This window comes from Paramormyrops kingsleyae, chromosome 10, assembly GCF_048594095.1.
Source record: "Paramormyrops kingsleyae isolate MSU_618 chromosome 10, PKINGS_0.4, whole genome shotgun sequence".
Classification (NCBI taxonomy): Eukaryota; Metazoa; Chordata; class Actinopteri; order Osteoglossiformes; family Mormyridae; genus Paramormyrops; species Paramormyrops kingsleyae.
The window spans coordinates 14,018,203-14,041,773 of NC_132806.1; the positions used below are offsets into that span (position 1 = coordinate 14,018,203).

At 49.0% G+C, this 23,571-nt stretch overlaps 1 protein-coding gene across 1 annotated transcript in view; it reads left to right on the plus strand.

Annotated features, from left to right (window-relative positions):
- The first annotated feature begins 1,744 nt into the window (after positions 1–1,744).
- ppargc1b (peroxisome proliferator-activated receptor gamma, coactivator 1 beta) overlaps positions 1,745–23,571 on the plus strand; it is a 37,397-nt gene continuing 15,570 nt past the window's right edge. Inside the window, exon 1 of the mRNA XM_072717328.1 lies at positions 1,745–2,241. Coding sequence (XP_072573429.1) covers positions 2,161–2,241 — 81 coding nt within the window. The 5' untranslated portion in view covers positions 1,745–2,160. The remainder of the gene's footprint in view (positions 2,242–23,571) is intronic.

Consider the following 23,571-nt stretch of genomic DNA (forward strand, 5'->3'; position numbering starts at 1 on the left):
TGGAACATCCCCCCTTCGTGGGTGACATTTCTCCTAGGACAAATGGTGCTGGCTGCCACTAAGGGCAAACAGAGGTCACCGCTTGTTGGGGGGGGGAGGTGTCACGAGGCGACGGCCACTAGGAATCAACGGCCACTTTGGGTAAAACTTTGACTAGGAAAAACGTGGGTATTTAAAACAGACCACGGAAAAGCCTGGCCGGCAGGGGAAGTTGTTTTTTGCCTTTCAGCTCCGGTCCTGAGGGCAGAAGCGTGTGACCTAGGGTCTGACCAGTACAGTGCAGAGACTGTTGGGGGGCCTGGTGGGCAAAGCCTTTCATATACAGAGGGGCATTTTGTACCTTTAAAGGGAGGCACTTTATTTAGTTTTGGCAAAAGGGCCAGGTGCTCAGGCACTGCCCACCCATCCCCCCCCCCCCCACTCCCAGGTTTAACATAAGGAACAAGGCAAAGTCCTGGTTAAGGGGTGACAGGAGGAGCTGCTTTTGTACCTTTAAGGATAATGCCAGTCTAAAGTTGCTTTGAGTTTATAAGATAACATAACCTGTAACCAGAATGATAGTTACTATAAAATCACAGAAGGGCATCTGCTCTCCTGTCCTGGAGAGGGTGCCTAACCTCGACTGCTCCAATAAAAATCTGCATCTTCTTTTATAACTTGACTTTTAGAACTTTCCATGGATAAAAATATCATCTAAGTAACTAATTAAATTACAGCGACCCCCTACATTAAAAAAAGATGCATGCAACCCCCCCACAGAATAGGACAGAAAGAGATTGAGCATGCGGGCAATCTTGGGATCAGAGCATTAGCACTCATACCCACCAGCACTACTCTGATTATTAATCAAAACATTAGCCTGCATTGTCTATGAATTTCATTCACAATTGTGTTAGGACGTCATATGTAGAGTTTATGGGTGTTGTTGAGATTGTGTTTTATGAACACGATTAATGATCATTCCCGAGGAGAGACCTGACTATTACGACCATCCCGGGGTGACACTGGCCAGGCATCTTGCTGACACGCCTCCAAAGCTTCTTGCAGACCCTGTGTAGGTCCTCTCACATCTGGACCTCTCAGTGTGACTCTAAGGGTGAATGACAGGAGGGTAAAAATAGTATAGTATGACTACTATGGCTGCAACAACCAGCCAGCGAGAATAACAGTAAGATAAATATCACAAAGACAAACCCGGTCATTAATATATGACTGGAACAAGTTCTGTAGAACCTCTAAACCACTGATTCCCAATGTGATTCGCGGGGACCCACAGGCACATATTTTTGCTCCCTTCCAGGTCCCAGTAAGCATAAAAGGGAAACACTGCTTGAAACAACTGCACTCGGACCAGAAGATTCTCAACATCTATGCAGAAGGTGCATTTCAAATGTGGCAACGAAAACCCCATCCCACCATTAAAATTGTTGGGTTTTATCGGCAATGTGGCAAAATGAAACCACACTGTTGCATTTTGTCTGTGCTCAAAGACAACAAACTGTGATTTCCAGTGTTTAAAGCAGCACTTCTAGTCAATCGATATTCAGGATCCATCATTTCCAAATCAGTTTAACAGACCCTCTGTCGTAAATTTAAATTTAACCAGCCCCCCTTTGCCAAATATGTCCGTCATTAAAAGGCAGTTAATACATCATCATCATGTGTTCAAAATGTGCATAATTAACAAGGTTTGCTGGGTATATTTGCTTCACTGTGTTTATGCCTTGTTAGGACCATTGAAACAATATTTTGGTGCAGAGTGAAAACTAAATAGATAAGACATGAAACGGGTCTTTCTGGGAGGAAAGGCTCCGTTCTCCTCGCTGGCGCTCAGTCCACTGCATGCAGCGTGCGGATCCCGGCATTTGCCGTATAAATGAGTCATCAGCGGCGGCCGCAGGCTGCGTGCATCTCGCATCCCACGCTCTGCAAGCGGCCTCAGCTCTCACTTCCCCCAGTCGTGTAAGGTGGGGAGGGGGAAGTTGGGAGTTGGAAGGGGGACCATATCTAAGTGCGTTTTAATTAGGGTACATCAGAAACGCGCCGCTTCACGTGCGATGCGCGAAGCCACCCGGCGCTCCCCCTGTTGGTGAGGGAGCACCATTGCAGGCTCGACCTGTACACTCGGCGCCCGGCTTCTCCGATCTCATTCTCTAGAAGATGGCGGACGGTGCATCACTGCTGGATGAGGAGCTCTCTTCCTTTGTCTTCAATTACTTGACAGAAAGCTCCGGGAGCCAGGTGAGAGGCACACGGGCCGGGACAGCCGGATCCCGGCTTGGAGCCCCACGGCGGGCGGTTTTAATGGCTTTGCACGCACAGAGTTGCGGCCGGTTTGCACACCTCACGTGGGGGCTTAAGGAAAAGCTGCTCGCCGGGTACCGGCGGCTGTTTAATGGGGATTACGGGAACTGTAAGGCAATCGGACCACTGAACCAGGCACCCGTGCTGGGTCCGGTGACTGCGACTCTTCTGCAGGGGGCTCCTCACACTTCGGCGCCGGATACTTTTTTGCGAGTCCCAGCTGCCGGACACGTGGGTGCCGCGGCTGCTTCTCAGCTCGTCCGCCGGGTGCTCAGCTGCATGCCTGGGTAATCCGAGTTGCTGTTTCCCAGACGTTTACGATCAGGTATGGAAGTGGCCGGGAAGCTTTAATATCGGAGCGAAGAAATTGTGCATGGAGCCGGTCTTTCGGGTCGAGTGCACTGAGCAGCATTTTCGGTGGGGTAACGTGAACCAGCGGGATGGTGAAACCCAGTTGCATGCCGTACAAATCGACCATAAAGACTTTCGTAACACTTTGCGTAACCGCTCTTACAAAAGCGGGTTCACGCTGGCAGGGGTCCGCAGATTTCTCAGCCTCGCCGGTTCGGGCTGCCCGTCCTGCACTTACGCTCCGCAGAAAGCGGTAAGGAAGCCGGGACATCCTTTAAATCGGCTTTGAGGACGTGATGACGTTTAGTTCCCTGCTTCATTAGTTCAGCAAACCGTAGTGGTAGGTATGCTTTAAGAAGAAGCACGGGCGCTTTCAGCCATAAATATACATTTTCGTGCATTATCTGATTATTCTGTTGAAACTCGGTACACAGGGCGCACTGAAACAGTCTGCACCCTAGCCATGCCATTTTCCTCGGTGCTGCAGTCATGTGCTCGCTGCCGTAGTAGTAGCGGAGGGGCGGCTCCCGTGACGTACGCCGGCCGGCCGCGCCTCTACTTGCGCGCGCCCGTCGCAGCCTGCGCGACCCCGCGTCCCTGTCTGCGTGAGTCACAGCTCAGAAGTTCACGGTCTTGCCCGCTACTACAATACCTCTCGAAGCCCCTCCGTACCTCAGTGCTGCCCCAGTCGACACCTGGCTGAGAGGGTCATCTTCTTTATGTGTGTGTGGCTAAAAATATAGAATGTGTGTTTTAAAGGTTTAAAGCAGGTGGTTTAAAATTAGGGCAAAGGTTGCATATGTACACCTGTGTTTTGTATAGGCAGCTGTTAACACTGAGGTGACCTTTTCCAGTGTGCTGTATCTTTTTATTGCTGGGGTCAGAATTCTCTTGTACTGTTAATAAATGAACTATGTCCCTGCCGGTGTCTCAGCCTACCCGCCCTCTCCGTTCGCGTGCTGTCGACCGCGGTTTCCAAGTGCAGAGCTGACCTGAATCTCTGGTTGCTCGCCCGTCTGCCGGTGTGCGGGACTGCAGTGCTATGTGTCCTGCGTCCTGATAGGCTCCTGGCCACCTGTCTCGCATGCTTCAGGCCCCGGCCGAGGGTGCCGCCCCTTTCCTCACGCTGGAATCTGATTGGCTGCCGTGCCGACCTGCTCAGACTGGTTCGTTACTTGCATTTCTTCTGCTGTTAGTAATAACCACAACATGCATGATGTGACGGGTCTCTGAAAGAGAGGATTCACACTTCTGTCACGTGCCGGAGCGAGATAAGAGAATTTTTAACAGTCTCCCTTTGCTGCTGAGTAATGCCGTTTGGGCTGCCGTCTCTGTAGTGTTTGTGCAACACCTGTCCACTCCAGTCAGTGTGTTCTACCCCACTGTCCCCCTTCCCCACCCATGAAGGGCTGATCCAGGCCTGCAAGTGATCACACACACACACACACACACACACACACACACACACACACACACACACAGGGTTGTAATTATATCTTTGTGGGTAGAATCATTTCTGTGGGCAAATCCCTAATCTTTACAATGACAATTTTAACCCCTACTCAGCCCTAACCTGAACCATAAGTAACTAAACAAAATACAGGACTTTTGGCTATTTTAGTTTTTTGATTGCATTCACAGATTTTTATCAATTTGAGTTTTATATTGCGGGGACCTGAAAAATTCCCCCAGAAGCTGAAAAGTAACAGTTTTTTACCACATTGTGGGGACAGCTAGCGTGTGGATATCATTCTTCCCTTCGTTTCTGGCATAATGCAGTGCTACTGGGTGTCTCTCCCTGATTCCCGGAGACCTGCTGCCTTTCATGTGGGGGGTGGCTGTCTGAGGGGGCCATATGGACACACCATCCTGGCCCTGGATGGGTCTGACTATCAATAATTCAGGCCAGGCTGAGCCATGGCTAGGGCTCTGATTGCATGACGTGCAGGAAAGCTTCTCCTGTTTTAAAACCCCTGCGGGGATGACTAAGGAGCCCCCCCCCCCCCCCCCCCCAATCTGAGGGTACACCTCAGTGGTTTCCTCCTGTCCTGTGGTGACATTAATGGCAGGATTCGTATCTTCTGTACTGGTTCAGATATTTTGAAATGTGAGATAAGCCTTTTCAATGGAGCCTTGTCCGGCATCTGCGTGTGATGCTTGGGGGGGGGGGTGTTTAGTGCCATGTAAGGCTTATTTAGGCTGCAAGTTGGTGTTGTCTGTAATAACGTCCAATTACATGCTGCCGAAATGAGCGCTTATTGCGTAGCTTTGTTACATAATTCATCGACAGACTCGCAGCTGTACGGCACTGCCCCTTCGTTTGTCTGTGGTACAGCCCGAGGAACCATGGCTGGATCTCCGATCCCTCTGAATCTGCACCACAACACTCCTGCTTTCTGCGATCGCTCCTTTCCATAAACACCAGTCCATATTATAATACTAGGGTACAGTGTGTTGGAAGGACAAAATTGGCATATTTTTGTTTAAGAGCTCAGGCTGAGAGTGGTTTCAGTGATTTATGTCGGGGGGGGGGAGGGGGGGCAGCTCATCTTTAGGTGACGAAGCTTGTACCCCTCCTACAAAAAGCAGAACAGCCCCAAAAAGGGCAGCATAGCTGACAGATCGCCACACTGACAATATGAAACGGTGAAAAGGTCATGTGTGTTTTTGAAGCGGTGGGCCGAGGGTGGGCCGCGTTCCCTCCCTCTTCACGTGCCGCTGTGGGTGTTCAGTGAGCCGCCTGCTGCTGGCGAGGTGGCCACCCTTCTTGCTCTTTGGCCTTTCCGTGTGAACGACCTGCTTTGAGTGCCAGGCTGTAAATCAGGGACGCTTTTAGCCCAACTCCAGTCCAAACGGGGAACACAGAAGCTGGAGGGGATAAAACGACCCCGGTGCTGATGTTCTGAGTGCATGTGCTTGTTTTTACATCTCAGAGAAAAAGCTGATGAAATCGATGGTTGTAAAAAGTGGCTGAGGATCCAGTGCCGGTCGATTAGGAGACCGGGGATGCGGAACCATCTGGCTGCTCGTCAGCGCCGAGTGCTGTTGCATAATCGAACATAAGCGTGCAGTGATCAGACGATGCCAAAGTGTGTCAGGGGACTTAGGGTGACCTTGTTTCATCTGCTCGGGCTGCAGAGGTAAGCCGACGTCACAGTAAGCGCATCGCCCCTTCGCTCCTCGCGTGACGGCGACCTGAAGCCTCGCCGCCGCTTCCAGGAAAATCACCTGCAGATGCGGCATGTCGTCAGCGAACTGGAGGCTTGCCGTCAGCTGCTAAAATTAGACGGGAAGATCGGCGCGCTCATCCAAGCGATGCTCGCTTTGGTGTCGGAAATGAGCAGCCCAGGGATGTTGGTACTGGTTTCATGGGCCCAGTCCTTGTGAATTAGATGCTAATCAAATGTGAATCGCTGCTATGCAGCTAAGCAGCTATCTGCTGCAGGGCACACTGACGTATCCCCCTGCTGGTGATCAGTGACACCTTTCCTCATTTACTACAACTTGGCTCTTTTTCTCTCTCCCCTTCTGCTTGCCCTCTCTGTCTGTCTGTCTCTCTCCCTCCCTCTCTCTCTCTCTCTGTTTCTCTCTCTCTTTCAGCCAATGCCTTCTCATTCTGTCCAGATGTGACCAGCTCTGTCTTTTTGGCTATGCTGGTACTTTGTTTTTGGGTTTACTGCGGTCATGACACCGGTGTGACACCAGGAACGGGATGTGCTGTTTTGTGTCGAGCAGATTAATCGAAATGCACGACGGCACTGAAATTGATCCGTTCTTTATATATGAATCAGACATAATGTAAATGCCGCTGGCTCGGTCTTCCCCAGCGTCCTGTGCCTTTTTCCGAGTCTCACCCCCATCTCTTCGATGGCTGTCTGAGTTCATCGGCATAATAAAACGTGTGGCTGTGAAGCTTCTCTGTGGCCTTGCTGACTGTCTCCTCCAGGATGGATGGACTTGTTCCTAAAGCTGTGGGGAAAGGTTGGAAATGCCTTAATCGTGATAGTAATTGACAGTAATTTCTTCAGCTAGTGTCTGGCCGCAGGATTGGCCGATTGTGGTGACAGTAGTTACTCACTAACTCGGTTACTCACTGAACTTACTTTTGTAAGCTAAAGGGGTGAAAGGAGCTTGTGCGACGCAGTGAATGATAGCGGTGATACTTTATCTCCGTCATTCACCGGATTAATATCACGCCGTGAGTAGTGATCCACTTAATGCCACCACGAGTGATTATGGCTGCATCGTGACCTTGATATAAGGGATCGATTCAACTCCTGAGGTCAGCTCTGGCATACCAGAATCTTGTTATTAGACCTGGTTAAACGTTGAGTAGTCTTACAGCGTGTCCCACATTTAATCTTTATTTTAAAATTCATATTCAGGTGGATATCTCTCGGGGGTTTCAGGGCAAAGTATGATGGTTCGAGAAGTGAATGTTTCTTTAAAGTTCTGCAGGGAAACGTAAAAACATTTTCTTTAATTTATCCTTTTCAATTTACTGGTCCAAAAATACACCGTGTTGCTATGAGACGGTGACGGAATTGGATGAAGATGTCTTTGAAATCTCAGAATGATGACCTTAGCCTTCCCCAGTCTGACGGGTCTGTGCTTATATGCGATTTTATCTGTTGCAGTGTTCCACCTTTCATATATTGACGTAACAGCCTGGATTCATGATGCTTGGCTAATCAACAGCTTGGTTGGTCTTGAGGGGAGTCATCTCTTCATGGGTCACCCAGCGAGGCATATCTGTCCAGGCAAATTAGACCTTCGTGGTGAGATCCGGCAGCGTGATTGAGTCCAGTGGTGAGGTGGTGGGATCACGACAGTGGCCGATCGCAGCTTCACCCAGGTGCACCTTCTGTCATGGGGCAAAGGTCCCGTGGCCGCGTTCCGGGGTGAGGAATCTCCACTGGAGGCCCTCTGAGTGCTTTTTCGTAACATCACGCCTCTCTGTTTGGACTCAGCAAATGTGCCCCACGGGTACCTGCTGTATCCCTCGCCCCAGAGTCAGAAAGTGCCCTGCCGTGTCTTTATTGGCCAGCTGCACGTTTCTGAAGCTGGCGGAGTGAAGATGAGCCCTCGGCTGTTTATTTTTAGCCGGATTCCTCTCATACCTGCTATAAAAACAATGAGGCTAAATCATAAATGATACTCCGTCGGCTCTCGTCGTTCTTGATGGCATCGTGTTTGAAGACAAAATCAGATTGTCTTTGTCATCCAGTTAAATGACGCATGGGTCACACATAGAAGAAATGTCAATCTCCCTGTTCATAGTGCAAACAGTAAGAGTAATAAATAGAATATAAGCAGGTAAGACATTTAGGCAAAACATATCGAGACATGGACATAAGACAAAGATACAGTTGTGCGAATGGGCAATGGAATCAAATGCACAGTTGTCTTTTGACTGAAGAAAAGATGTGGGGTTAATTAAAAGCATTTCCTGTGTTTGTTCTGTTGACGTGTCGGCCCATTCTGTCACCATGGCGCAGATCTCTTTAGGCATTCGGGGAATGGACGCTGGCCATGTCATGGTCACGCCTGGCATCACTCTGGCCCAGCGTTGGCAGTCCCCACATGGTTATTCCCATCTTTAGGGGACTCCTGGGTAGGGAGAGCCGGGGGAGGCGGCGGGTAGAGGCTGGGTGATGCGCTTAAGGAGCATCGCTTCCTTATGGGTGGGTCGAATGGAGAAGACGTCCCAGAGGATGGGTGCAAACTGGCTGCAGGGAGAAGTCCCTATCTCCTCGTACATTAGAGCTGCATCGTGCCATAGAAGGATGAAGGAGAGGTGAAGGGATGGGCCCTCCTGCTCTGGCTCCACCTACTGGTGGGAGACTTAACATTGTGGGCACCCAACCAGACCAAGAGCGACCTGTGAATTTCCATCGTGCCCTCGGAGGAGATGTGGAGTGCAGGAGAGAAGCAGCCGTGTGGTCCTGCGGCAGGTGGAACGTGTCCTGCCGGTCACATGATCACCCTCCTGTCACTGCTGATACCCCTTTGAGAAGAGGCAGAATTAGCTCCCAGAAGCGTGTGTGCCGCAAAGAGGAGTAGCCTTTGGCTTTGGACTGGACCCCTGTCGCCATGCCCCTCGTCCACCTCTCAGTGGGACATCAAACACCCACCTTGGCAGGGGGTGGGGATGTGTCCCTCAGTGGAACAGAGGAGCAGACCATAAACCTGTCCTGATCGGAGCCAGATCAGAGCTGGGCTAGGATGAGGTTAATGGTGACGCGACACCGTCTGGTGACCTATGGACTCTAACAGATAAACATCATGTGTGTAAAGCTGGAAAGATGTTGTGGGACCGGGGAGGAGGGGTCACTTACTGCACGCGTGTTTTTGTTTGGTGATAATATCCTGCCAGAGAGCCGAGGAGCTTAAAACAGCCATATAAAGAAGCACATCTCAGCACAATTGAGGACCTTCCTTAAATAGGATGCCACAGCCTCCGTCTCCTTTATTAGTTTTATCCGGAGCTAACCGTCCTGCGCTCAGTGCCTCTCCTTCTCGCTCGCCCGCGCTCCCTCTCTCTCCCTGGCACTCCTCCCGGTCACATGAGGAGTGTTTTGAACTCTCTTTGAGTTCAGCCACTTCCCACTGCCAATGGGCTGCTTTTCAGTCACTCTCAGGATAGGCGTGAGCGGACTTGGCCCCACATGGAGGTGGTGGGTTGTTTTCTCGTAATTAGCCGTCCCCAGTGCTCTCTGTTGACATGGGTTGGGGGGGTGGGGGTGGCATCCAGCCTTCCGCGCACCTTTGCTTGCGCGGAGCGTCCCTCTCGGATTGAATAAATCCGGAAGGTGCTCCATCCTCACGACTGCTTTGGTTGCCAATAGTGACTGTGCATAGAGGGCGGATCGGGAACACCGCTAAGACAAGGGTGTCCATTAGCTCCTTTGGTAGCACGTTGAGTTTATTGACAAACAAACTGGGAATATCCTTAAAGTGCCGTACATGCATACCCAGACACGCAGTCGCATGCGCACCTGCGCACAGAAAGCCCATGGGGATTTCAGGACCGCGTCCCTGCCGAAAGGGCTGGTCTGCGCCCCACGCAGGCTCCTGCAAGATGGCCGCCCTGGCTCTCGATGACTTATCGATCTGTCTGGAGATGTTTGTCTCAGCTGTTTTGTCGGGGGCAGACCGTGACTTGGGTGGGGGCCATTTAGGAAAGAAATCTGAGCTTTGAGGTTTTCAGGAAACAGTTTTTTGTTGAGGGATTGCTGGAGTGAGACCAGGCGGGGCTGTTCGACCATCTCCCAGACCCTCTTCATTTGTGCACAGTGACATCCTGGCCCTACTGAAAGCAGAAGTCCTTACATCTGTGGAGTCCCGCGGGGCAGCAGTTCCTCTGACTGTGGGAAGGACTTCAGATGATATGGCTTTGGGCTTCCTGATGATGAAATAAAGGGCTGAGCGGTAAGAATGCAGCCCTTCTGCAAATGGAATGACTGGCTCGCCTCTAGGTTAGCTGGGACTGACATCATCGGAGTGCGGGGCTCAGGGTTAGGGATCCGGTACGGGGCGTTTCTTACCGAGGGGGAATTATCGTGGGAGGGAATTACTGGGGGGCTCATTGGGCCTGGTCATGCAACACATGTTCCTGAGTCCCAGAAGATCTCACAGCCTCTTCTGCAGGCAGCTATTAATAAACAAGCCTGTGGGTCCAGCCAGCGGAGGCCGGGGACTGACCCCAGGAACGGTGGACCGAGCTATGACCTCCATCAGCGTTTCCTGTGCTTTGGAACAAACGTCTTCAGAGCAGCGGGGGTTCCTGAAGCTCTGGTAGATGCGCTTTCCTCTGCACATTAGCATGTCTGCATGATGTCTGATGGGTTCGCTCATTAGGGTGGAGGTGAGTCGGATGGAGCCATTCTGACTGGCCGTCAGTAATTTTCAGCTTCTTCCCTGGTGTTCAGCACCCTGCTCCTCCATGTCACATGCTTGCCACCTTTGATGGCGGTCAGAGTCGGCAGTTTCTGCTCGCAAACCACCGCAGCAAGAGGAACTGCTACCAGAATGGTCACGCTGTCTGAGAAGATTCGCAGTCTCTGTCTCGGCACTCTTGTGATGGGGGGGGGGCCTTTTGTTTCACACGCCCTCTAACCTGTAAAGGTTTCTATTCGCACTTCGGTGAGGAAATCCCTCCAGCTGGGTGACTGTGTGCACGTCTCCATCCCATGCGCTTTTATTCTTGGTGGATGTGCTGTTTTTATATTGCTTGGGCGTCCGCAAGCTATGCAAGAGACGGCTTGTTTCTGATCTGCTATGAGGAAGCGGGCCTTTGATTGGATGGCGGCAGCCTTCAAAGCCCCTGCCTGCGGCCACTCGCCCTCCATCGTCAGAGGGCTTCCTCACACGCTGACACAGGAAGTCGAGCTCGACCACGGCGGCCTGTTAGCCTTTACGCCGTGCTTCCACTCTCCTCTGGCCAAATATGGTAGCGGCATGTTAAGGTGCTGGGTCACATGACGCGGCGGGCCGTGGCGCGGCGCCCCCTCCTGTTATTCCGCTGTGGAAACATGCGCGCAGCTGTAATCTCTTCCCGTCGCCGGTCGGGCCGCTTGCAGAGGCTGCCTGTCGATGTGATGTTTGTGTATTTTTGACTTGCTTGGATTCGCGCTGCTCCTCCCTGCCTGCTTTGCATCTCGCTGCTCCCGGTTGGGGGTGCGGTGCCACCACATTCCATTCAGACATGTCAGCTCTTCTCTGTGCCTGTCCTGCACCCAGGATGTCCTGTGTCCCTGTGTCGTCATCAGCTCTGTTCTCCTGGGGGGGAGGTCTTTTATCCAGCCTTTTTAGCTGCTGATTCTCTCACCGTTTGCAGGTCTCTGCAGGCTGTTTGGACCACTGTGCCATTTTGAGGCAACTTTGGGGCGCAGACATAAAATATCTTCATAGGGACATGCTATGGGAAGAGTTTTAGTCCTGTATTGTTTTACCACTCTTTGATCTTTGACCTTCGACCTTTTAATCCTGCACTCATGGGCATGAAATCTGGAGTGTGTTTCGGGTCACCTTGCTGGCGTGCCAGTTCAGTCATGTGATCCGTAGACTGAGAAGCCCATTCGTCGCCTTGCACCATTCGTCGCCTTTCGGCCCACTTCTCCACGCAACAGGACAGAAATGCTGGCTGACCGTGAGCCACGGCTCGCTTACGCCTTGGAGGGGGGGGCAAATTGCCCTCCCCCCCGCTCCCCTTATCATCCCACACAGCTGCTCTCCCAGAAATGTTTAGCGCATAAATCTCGCCATTATTTATGAACGTTGACACCTCGGTCGCCTCCAACCCAAGATTAAGGGACTCTGGGGGGGTGGGGTGGCTGCAGGGGTGAGCGGCGTAGGGCTTCTGATTGACGATGGTTTGACTCTGAGGCATCCCCACCTGCTCGGCATTCAAGGACAGCTAGCCAATTGGACTGGTGCGGGAACGGGGCTGGCTGCTGGCCTTGGGGTTGGATTGGGCCTTTGGTGTCACAGAATATTTTTTTTTTGTCAAAATGCATAGCGATGATTGGAAGTGAGAAGCACGGAGCTCACCTTCTGAACATCCTCCATGCACCTGCTCCAGCCTATACCCCAAGGGGCAGCCAAACCGCTTAAACATTCCTATGACATCAGTGGCTTTTCTCACATACTGCACCATTTCAGGGTTCCACTCAGCTGCACCTCTCAGGTGGTTCTGGGCTTGGGTTGTGGGTCTTGCCCCTACTCTCCTGGTACTCCTGGTACTGGTCCGTCTCTGAGGGCAGTAATAATGATGGTAGTCGTGGTAATTTGAGCCTTTCATGGAACATTCAGGGGGGTTACCCTTCAGAAGGGTTTTTAAACACAGCTTGACCTACACTATAATTAATAGTGTTCCCGGTCGTAGCCGCACACAGAGGTCGCCTTACCGAGGGCTTAAATTAGCCAATCAGCGGAGGTTATTTTAGCTGGTCGGTGTTCACAGATAGGAGGTAGAGGTTAGGGGGACACTGGCGGGATGCGGTTTCCCTTGTGGCTCCCTGTCAGTGGCACGTGATGGGGGGGGGGGGTCATGTTTCCTGTCACCCTGTCAGGCGGTACAGTGACAGATCTGTCCTTTGAACCTGTTGAACTCATAAATTACACCCCGGTCTGGAGATATGATGTCACACACACACACACATACATTCACATTTGTTTACATGCCATTTTTGGGCTGCATGTGTACCCTACTCCATAATGTTTGATTCCACTCCCCAAACTAAACTCTAACACTTTTGTCACTTGTACCATTTTAAGAAAAATTCACCTTATGAAAGGAGACCATGTTTTTGGTTGTTTTCATGGTGGCATGCTCCCAGAGTCTCTTTTAGGGTTTATTATCCTTGTGGGGATGTCTTTTCCCCAGAAATTCTCAGACAAAGAACACAGTGGGCTGTTGCCCTTCAGTGGGGAGGATGGCGTCGTCAAAGGCAACTTTATCGGGCTCTAAATTTGAGTTGATGCTGTGGTTTATCTGTTTCTGTGGATTCCTCTCTGAATTATGCTTACGGTTTTTTTCCCAGGTCCTCCGGTTTATGAGGCAGTTGCTGTGGAGATCTGCCTTGGGGAGGTATTTGGCCCGATCCCCAACATGATCTTAAATCTTGACGGGGCTCTCAGCGGCTGCCCTGTGCCGCGGTGGATGCACATCTGACACGCCGTGTCCCCCCGCACTGTCACCTCTCCAAACCCCGTGATGACGGGACCCGGTTTGTTTTAAGTCTAAGGCCTCGTTAGGGTGGGGGTGCGGCTGTCAGCCTGGCGACGGCAGTAACACGCGGAGCTTCCTTTATTTAATTTTGTGGGTTAAAATCAAAGCTCGCATCTCAGCAACAGAAATAAGGAAGGAGTTTGAAAGCTTGGAGTGTGGAGTCCTGATCCTGCTTTGAGGGGAGGAACAGCCCCAGCCTTCCTGCGAAAGCCCCCCCCCCCCCCCCACCCCCTCAGCTTTAGTCAGTCCCTTCCTCACCCTGTCAGGGTAACCGGTCCAGTTCATTGGTATCTGATCCACGAAAGAGCAAATGCGCATGTCGCCTCTCGATGAATCTGGGTCATACCAGTGCAGCGAGCCCTGGGGGAATGAGGAACACTTTCTCAGTGGTTCAGAACCCTTCCCCCCCCCCTCCTCACAGGAGGAGCGGTGGCACTGGCGACAGCACTCTCATGACCATCCGTGTCCTTGCACCTGGGGTGTCATTGATGCGTCAGCGGAGTTCTTCCCCATGGGGGAGACAGCAGGCAGCTCTCTAGCGGCAACGGGAGACTTGGTTAAGCTGGCAGCGGAGTGGCCATGTCTCAGATTCTAGGTGGGGAGGCGACCTGGAAGCCTTCAGGTTTAGCATCGGGCTGGCAGAGTGTCTTACAGCCGGGTGGAGGAACTTACAGGGACCAAAAGGGAGACGGATGATAGCAGTGATGCGCCATTGTGTGGATGGTTAGGGTTATAGGGTTAGGGTTAGGGGTTAGGTTTAGGGGGCAGATCAGGATTAGGGTCTGGGTTATAGGGTTAGGGGTTAGGTTTAGAGGGCGGATCAGGATTAGGGTCTGGGTTATAGGGTTAGGGGTTAGGATTAGGGGGCGGATCAGGATTAGGGTCTGGGTTATAGGGTTAGGGGTTAGGATTAGGGGGCAGATCAGGATTAGGGTCTGGGTTAGGGTTAGGGGTTAGGTTTAGGGGGCGGATCAGGATTAGGGTCTGGGTTATAGGGTTAGAGTTATGGGGCGGATCAGGATTAGGGTCTGGGTTATAGGACTCGTCATTTTCTATCTCTATCAGCTGCTTGAAAGGAGATTTTCCCTGGTTCTAGTTAGATGTTAACATTTTAGTTTCTTCACGCTTTTCCAGATTTCCGCTGGGTCTAGTTGTGTAAAACCTCTTTGGCAACCAGATGGATGGATGACACGTCTTTTCTGCTCTTGGTTAAATTTTTTTAAATCCCTAATTTAATTTGCTGAGCAGTGAAGTACCCACAGCCAGGGTGTCTTAGACTGTAGTCCTTTACAAATCTTTCGATCCATCCTCTCCTTCCCAGTAAATCTGTTGTAAGTGCTGGATGCAGTTGCTAATTTCATTAGCCTTTTTTGATGATGGATACTTGGATCTTTACCACTGTGGTACTAGGGAGGCTGTGAAACCAAAAGATGGCTGGAGGTGTTTTGGCAGGTTTGGGGCCTTGAAAAAAGTCCTGTGGGGTGCCCATAGAATGTGGACCTCTTTGGCACAAACGGCTGGTTGGCCTTTCATTGGCCGTCTTTGAATTCCTGCTTTCCGATTCCAGCAGCAGCGCCAGACTGTGGAAAGGGTCCGCTTGTACAAAGTGAGCCTCATGCTTCCGTTTGTTTGCAGGTGCTGCAAGTTTGGCGCAATCGTTTTCTACTGTTGGTTCATACAGAACCTGTTGAACCACCACCCCCCCCCCACCCCCACCCACACACACTTGATGAATTTAAGTGCATCGTTTGCTCCTTCTAGAGTCTGAAGCCCAGCATGAAATCAGTCAGTGATTAGAAGTTCTGATGGGTGCTTTGATTGTCAACCTCTCTGCAGACTAATGCGTAGCCGGGGGCTCTCTCTGGTCCTAATGGATTAGCTGCTTGCTTGAATGGCTGCTCCATCTTTCCACAGTTTGAGCGCTCTCGCTCTCAGGATTAGTGCATTACTGATGTGAAGTGATTTTTACCCACCTATCTCCTTTCTGTGAAGTGATGAGGGGAACACAGTGTTCTGGAGGAGGACTCGTTCTATTTGGGAATTACTTTACAGCCAAGTTGTAGCAAAGTCTGGGATTATACTCATGTCAAGTGTGGCCGTTCTTTATGGTAACTAAACCACACCGATGAATTTGATTCAGTTTTATCCTCTAGCCACTTAGTGAGCGTTCATTTTTAATCCCCAGATGGGGAGATTGTTTAACTGATATCTTAGTAGGTGAGGGCCAAGGGTGGAGCAGTGCTGGGGACAAGGGGAGGGAGCTTCCAGAACCTTCTATTTTGGGATGAGATCATGCCATTTACCCTTGTTGTTGAGGATCACTGGAAACTAGCAGACACTGACCACCTATAATAATAATAATAATCGATACTTTATTGATCCCGTGGGGAAATTGTCTTTACACCTCCCTCGACATGCTCTTTGTAGAGTAAGCTGTCCGCGAAGGGCAGCCACCCATAGCGACACCCAGGGAGCTGGGGGTTAAGGGCCTCGCTCAAGGTCCCACAGACGGGCTCAGGCTGGGTTTGAACCAGCAACATTGTGAACACAGGCACACATGCTTAGCCCACTGAGCCACATGCTGCCCCTATCAGCATCCACAAAGAGCTGCCCCATGTGTCCTGATGACCAGGCCGATGTTGCTGGGTGCTTCTGGCCCACTCAGGCATTTCCAGCTCTCTGTACATGCCTCCTCACTGCTGACCTACTTCATGATCAACAGAACCTTCCGGTCTCTGTATGTAGGCGCCCGTTTCTGTTTTTTTTTTATGGTCGTCTCTAATTTTAGTTTGCCACGGCACCACTAAGTCTAAGCCACTCGTACTTGAAGCTCTGTAGAGCATCCTCATCCTGGTGATCATTACACTTCTACATGCTCTTCTCCTTACTTTCTCACACACGTAATGGGAATGCAGGCTCTTGTGTAAAAATCACATCTGTTGTGATCAGTCTACTAGTATATAGTTGCAAATGGACAATGTTTGTGTTTCATAAGCATTTATTGTCATCTGAATCTTGAGACACTTTGGAAATGTAGCTTTCTCAATGATGCCCTGAGTGATTCAGAAAGCAGGTTGACCCAGTGACCTTCCAAGATCGAGATTAATCACAAAAGCAGAATTCAATTAGTTTTAGCTGAAGGAGATTTAAGCTGCTCTCCAAGAGCCAACAGCAGTTGTAGCCGTGTGAATGTAGAGCTGTTGTATTCCATACTCAGGAACTAGACACCTTCAGTCAAACTGTAAAAGACCACAGTCACACAAACCCGGGCTGGGGGCAGCATTTGAGTCTGAGAGTTCAGTATTACAATGCGACACCTGCCAAAATGATTAGCTTGAAATGTTCTGGAACAAGATGAACTTCAGGCTCTATAGCTTTCTAATGGCAGAACTTGAGGGATTAGAAAACCGATGGTAAAAGCATGATGTGTGAGTAAGAGGATTTTGAGCTTGTTGTTATGGAAAGGTCAGACCTTTGGAATTAGCACTCATAGAACCTTCATCTGAAGGGGCTAGCCTGCTCCGCTTGCTATTTATGGGGTGAGTGTTACTTTACGTGATGCTGAAATTGATTGCTCATGGGAGTTTTACTTACACTAAAATGTTCTAAAGCGGTATAGATAATGGATGGATGGATGGATGTTCTGAGGGCAGAAGGAAAAATGACTGGCTCAGAGAGACACCAAATCAGATTGTAGAGAAGGTGAGTCCAAGCAAGTAGAGGAGGTGGGACCAACCAACCAGATGTCTTGGTCCAACCTCCTCTAGTTGCCTGGACCCACCTCCCCTACAAGCTGATTGGTTATCTTGCTGAACCAGTCATTTCAGGACCTAAGTAACTGACTTGAGGGTTAACATGCTACAAAGTCTTGGTGTTTCAGCACAAAAGTTTTTTTTTTTATATATTTTTTTTATTTTAATGGCATTGTTTGGCATTATACAGTATATAAATCACCCATTTTCTGATGACCTTAATGGGATATTTTATCTTGGAGTTGATCATCCAGGGCTGGAAGCTTATGAGACAGAGTTGTGCTGTTCGAGACCTAATTTACACCGTTAGTCTTTAACCAGCTGGGGGACAGTATATCATGGGCTGGAGAACGGGAGAGGAACTTTAAGACCTTCAGCACACCTTCATGCCGGGATCTTCACGAAGAGACTGTACTCTGCTCCTTTGTGGAGATAGCCAGGCGAGGTAGCTGGCAGATGGCAGAGCCTTCTACCTCTGTGTGAGCTCTACAGGATAAATCACCTGTAACTTTGAGGGCTCACCCGGGAAGTCCCATTTCACAGAGGATGCTGGTGGAACAGTCACGAATTCAGATGCTTCCTGAGGTGCGGTGCCGAAATCGTGTGGCAGCAGTGTGTCCACGAGCATGTCGCCCGCTGAGTTGTTCATGAAAGTGGTACACAAACATTGGAGGGGAGATCGTGACCCCTAGTCCAAGCGTGCTTCATGAAGCCGTGCAGCCATTATCTGTGCTCTTCTAATGAGAATGAGTCATTCTGGTGTCATTCGTCTTCTACTTTCCATTTTGGAAACTCCAGACGGTTGTTTACTCTGTGTTATTTTTGAGACCTTCTGAGTCAGTAGTAATCCATTAAGCCAGTTTTTTAAGTTCACTGTCTGTTTGTTCGGGCCACTACGGCAGTCATGGGGGCATCTCCATCAGCTGGCTGGTTGCCAGCGCTTTGGCCTGGCATGGTTCCCGATGTTTGGAGGGCTATGGGGCTAAGGAAATGGGCTTCTCAAATACCAGCATGACTCCAGTGCCAGGAGTCCATTGCTGCTCAAGGGGCTGAGAGAAAACTTTGGGGACAGACCCCATGACATGTCTAAATGTCTCTGAGGGATATTATTTCAGGTGTCACAGGGGAGATAATAATAATAATAATAATAATAATACATTTTATTTAAAAGCGCCTTTCAAGACACTCAAGGACACTGTACACAACAAATGATAAGAGGAACAAACATAAAAGCGAACAATTTACAAAATCTATATAAAACAATCCAAATTAAAAAGACAGAATAAAAAAAAGGTTATGTTGAATAAGCAATTTTAAACAAGTGAGTTTTGAGTCTAGATTTAAAAAGAGGAAGAGAAGTAATGTTTCTAATGTCAGGAGGAAGCAAGATGTGGCCCAGTTACCTGGAGTCACTAGATGTTCAGTGGTAGGGGTTCCCAACCATTTGAAGACTGCGGATCAGTATACGGACCATTAAAAGTCATCAACTGCGGGTAGTAGGTGTTCACTTGGCATGCAGATACATGTTTATGATGTATAATTTGGAAGTTACCTGACCCCTCCCCCAACCTATAGCATTCCTTGGCCTGGTGGAATACTGGCTACAGACGGAACCCCTGTTTTATGAGTCGATTGATATTTTCAGGATTTCGTGAAGATGTTTTTTCCCTCCCTCTTACGTTTTCAAATTTTGTGGACAGTAGCCTGGAGTGTTCTTTGTTTCCCTACAAATGCTGGGGTAGCTTGGTTGGAATTTTGGAAGCTTTAGCGAAATCCTCATGTCCACTGAGTTATCACTGTGCCCTGTAGCCACAGTGTCATTGTGAGGGGTGGGTTTGATCCTAACTGAATTGCCAGGGCTTAAAGGCAAGACTGCAGTGTTTCATCAGCTCCACTGAGGGGTAGATCAGTAGCCTGCGGAACATCACTGATAGGACAGGCCGTGATTACAATGATGTTAAATACAATGAACCCTAATGGCAACCATTGACCCGATTCCTAAGGATGTCACGTCTCCGTATGACTAATCTGTTGTGTGTCATGGATGAAATCGGTATGGATTAACCAGCTCTACTGGTAGGTGGCACCAGTCAGTGAAGTTTTCCAGGAAGTTATTTAGATATGGGTGTGGTGAATGTGTCTCCTCTCATTCACTTACTAAGTGCATTTGCAGTGTAGTTTTTACAGTGAAATATGATCCTGGGGTCAGACCTCAGAATAGCCCACGGTCATCATAAGGGGGCTGACGGATTATTTCCGTAAGCATGAGTGATATTTATAATATTCCTTTATAGGTTCTACTCAGCAGTTCAACTGGAAAAGAGGCAGATTCTTTCCAGGGCAAGTGCACATGATGCAAAGACTTGAACTCGAAGGTATTCCTGCTCAGAGCCTCCAAGTTGAGTGTGTTAATATTAAACTTTTTATTGACCAACTGTCTTTGAATTCAGGGGTCAGATAGGTCCATTTAGCCAATCAGATTCATGGTATGCAAATTCTGTAGACCCCTGAAGCTTGGGTACGGGTAAACGCCAGTCACACTACAGCAAGCATGGAAAAAAGAAAAACTCTTTTTATTGGTATGAGGAAGATGCTGAAGCCTGGACTTTTAGGGTTGAGTTAGACATGTTTGAACTGGAACTTAGTGTGGTAGAAGACACCAAGGCCACTGGGTGGAGTCTCAGTCATCCTTATATCCTTGAGAAAGACACTTGACTTGTGAAAATGCAGAGCCCTGTAAGTAGGTAAAGTCCAGAACGGCAAGCTTTGTAATTGTAAAGCTGTCCTTTAACAGTGGCGTGTCTCTGCAGTCTGTCCTTTTGGCCTTTGAATTCCACATGTAAAGGTCAGCTTGGTGCTTTAATCGCACCGTGAATTTCAAACCAAGCTTTCACACGAGGTGCCTCAGAATAGACGACAGGGAAGGAGGAAATCTAAAGACTCTCACCGAGGGCTATAGTGATACTCAACACAGGTGAAGTTTGCACCAAGCTGGCCACCAAATGCTGCCTGTAAGCCGTGGAAGCTCACGTGTGGTGCTTTTTCCAGCACGGAGGAGTCCTGTCCTCGGGGACAGCTCGAGCGCTAGCGCAAGACCGCTGCTGCAGAAACCATGGCCATATTTAGAGTGAGAGAGACACCACACTTCCGCGGGTCCTGCGAAGGAGGCAGCCTGTGCTGTCGCTGTACGACAGAGACGGAAGTCCGAGGGTATGTCAGATGTCTTGAGAAGGACAGTTTGGAGCTCTCAGATCTTTCTGTATCCTGGTTCTCATGACCTGTCTGCCGCAGGATTATTCTCACCCTGTTTCTGTCTCTCCTACCCTCATGCCACCCTGGGTGGGTGCGGCTCAGATGGGGACTCCACTGGCCCCTGATGGCACTGCAGGACAACCAGCTCAGTGATTAACAGGGCTGGGACCTGTCAAACAGATGGAAAACACCCAGAGTGCCAGCTCTTGTCAGCCTCCCTCTCAGCCTCCCTTCTCCCTTTTTTTCCGGGGGGGGGGGGGGGGGTAGGCGAGTGAGACATTATTCCTGCCCGTTTTCTGCTGACAGAATGGTGTGGAACTGTACCCAAATCAAGGACACAGAGGTCCTCCGTTCATCAACCTGCCATATCCTTCACAGCACTGCCACAGCCAGTGAGGAGGGGTATTTTATTTGATTTCCTGGCTTCTGACATGGACACATCACTTGCATGCGGATTTGCAAGTGGTTTGCGATTGGTACCATTTTTACTGTCCCATTTGTCGCCTTTGGCTCCAGCTCAGGTATCCAGAACCTTCTCAGCAAAAGAGACGGGTTAATTTAAAGCGTTTGGTGTGTCTGGTGCGACAGGGATAGGCAATTCTGGCCTGGCATCATCTCTACTGGCGTTGACAAAATCCAGTCAAAAATATCCTGCGTGCCACCTTCCATGCCTGGTTATCATAGCTTGAATTGGCTTTTGTAAGCTGATAATAATAGATATAGTCAAGTATAGGATATAGCTATGCAGAGAATGTGTGTTCCAACTACTAGGTTGTTCAGTTATTGATTATATTTTAGCTATATACCAGCCAGTTTGTTGTAATATAATCCCCCCGCACAACTCAAATAGCACAGAAATCAGTCATTATTCCAGGAACCACGTCAGGGAACGCACAGACGGCGAACAACTAGAAGCTTCTGTTTACAGCCTGAACAAGGTCAGCAGATAACTGGATAGAGGACAACGGCATGTGACAGGGAAGCATGTGACCTTAAAATGGATCTGGCTGGGGGAGGGGTAGCCTACTGTAGAGTCCCACTACCCGCCGGGAAATGTGTGAATAGAAAAGTCTTTATTTATGAATGACAATATCCACATCAGAGAAGCAATACACTGCACTTCAGCCTCAAGCCAAGCCACCAACTGTCTGTGAAACAATCCAGGACTTGAAAAATACTGGCATTTCTTATACTTCGGTTGACCTTGAGCTGCAGATGAAAATTCCAGTTCCAGGAATCAATAGAGCTCCAATTAACCGTTAATGGTCTTTGCTGAGGGCTGCTCATTAACCTGTAAGCTGGAGTCTTAGCATGAAGAGACTGTTGGGTTCTTGCCAACTTCTCCAGCCGACTTGTTCGCTGGAGAAGCCTGGAACAGGAAGTCACAGGAAGTGAGACAGGGAACCTCTGCTGCCTGTGACCGAGATGAAGCCAGGAATCTGGTGGAACAGTCGGCCATGTTTTTGCAAGGATGGTGGAGCATGCTAGAGCGGGGAGTGGCGGTAGGACATCAGACATGCGTTTGAGAGTTGGGAAGGCAGCTGTGTGACCGGCAAGCCACTCAGTAACTCTGAGAAGAATTTGATAGGTGTTATACATCTGTGACCATTACTAATTGAAATCTGGCATCAACTATTAATTAGTAGTAAATAAGAAATGAAGAGTTCCCTTAAGACAGTGGATACTGTCAAGTCATCCCTTATATTAGTGACAAAATACATTCCTAGGATGTGTCTCCCATTGCCTTTATCCTCTTGTCCCCAGACTTGCTGGGGAACCTGGTATGTTGTGATGGGTCCACGTGCAGCGAGAGCATAATCTATGGATTTAGGCACCACTTTCTGCTATTTGGTTCCATGTCCATTTCTCATTATTTTTTCATATTTTACGCTCAGAGTTAATTTTCATTTTCTGATGGCCGCCATGCCTGCATGACATCAGCTGTAATCTGCCAGGTGGCTAATCAAGCGGTAACCCTCTGGTGCCACGTGAGAACGGTTGAGGTGATGTGCCACCTCAAAAAGAGTGAGATCACTGCCACAAGAAAGGTTGTAGGAGAGAGGGTGTTAGAGCCAAAATGGAGGGCAGCAACACTGAGCACGTGGTGTTTAGTTTGAGAGGAGATGGCCTAAGGTGCAAACGTGGCATAGATGTTTGTCAACAGGAGGAGAGTCAATGGAGGGTAAGTCAGAGACATCTGTGAGTGTCACATAAGCCAGTGTCACAATGGAAATAATCTCCTGCTATTCCTGAAGGTGTTCAGAGCCTTAGGGTGCTCTTCTACTGCATCAGGTACCATATTTTTGGTACAGTACTTTAGGTACTTGCCCTTTTCCATTGACTTCTGGTCGAGTACCAGTATCAAAACTTCCAGTACCTGAAGTACCATCCCAGCTGGGTGGGACTTGAAACACATTCTGTGTTGATTGGTTATGCATATAGCCTGCCTCTGGAACTCAATACAACCAGCGCCTTGAAGAAATTACGACCTCAGAAAACAACGATAAACAAAGTTTTTTTTTTTTTTTTTTTAAGTGATAACAGTGGACAAATGAAGAGATCCAAAATTTAATTGTGATCTGGTCAGAAGAATAGATACAACAAGATGAGGATGGCATGACAAGAAAGAAAAAAATATTTTGTATAATATACATACTAGGGAAGCATGGTGTTGGAAATTCTTCAGACATTGCAATGTGATTTTTTGTATAAAAAAAATTACTGGGGTATTTATAAAGCAAAAACAGAGTTCAACATAAATTTCTCAGCACTCATGCAAAAACAGCTAAACTATTTTTTAAATATATACTAGATAATTTTACATAGGAATAATAATTAAAATTGCAAAGCTAAGGTTTTTTTTCTATGACGGAGTAAAAATATTTTAGCGAAAACCAGCCCCCCAGCAATATAATGTATGTAAGTATGAGAAGCCCTGCTTGTAATCTAGCTGACGAGGCATTCAAGAACTGCGTGTGGATAACATGCAATTTTCCTATTATTGCACGTCGCCCAGCCCTATAATATACTATAGCCATTGTTCAAATTCAGTACAAAATGCCACACCTCCGTTGTGTTGTCATTCAGCTGCTGTACCAGTATTTATGCCAGGGGAAAACCAACACCTTGAAGTACCGTACTTTTGGTACTTTCTTGAAGTACGGCACCTGGTGCAGTGGA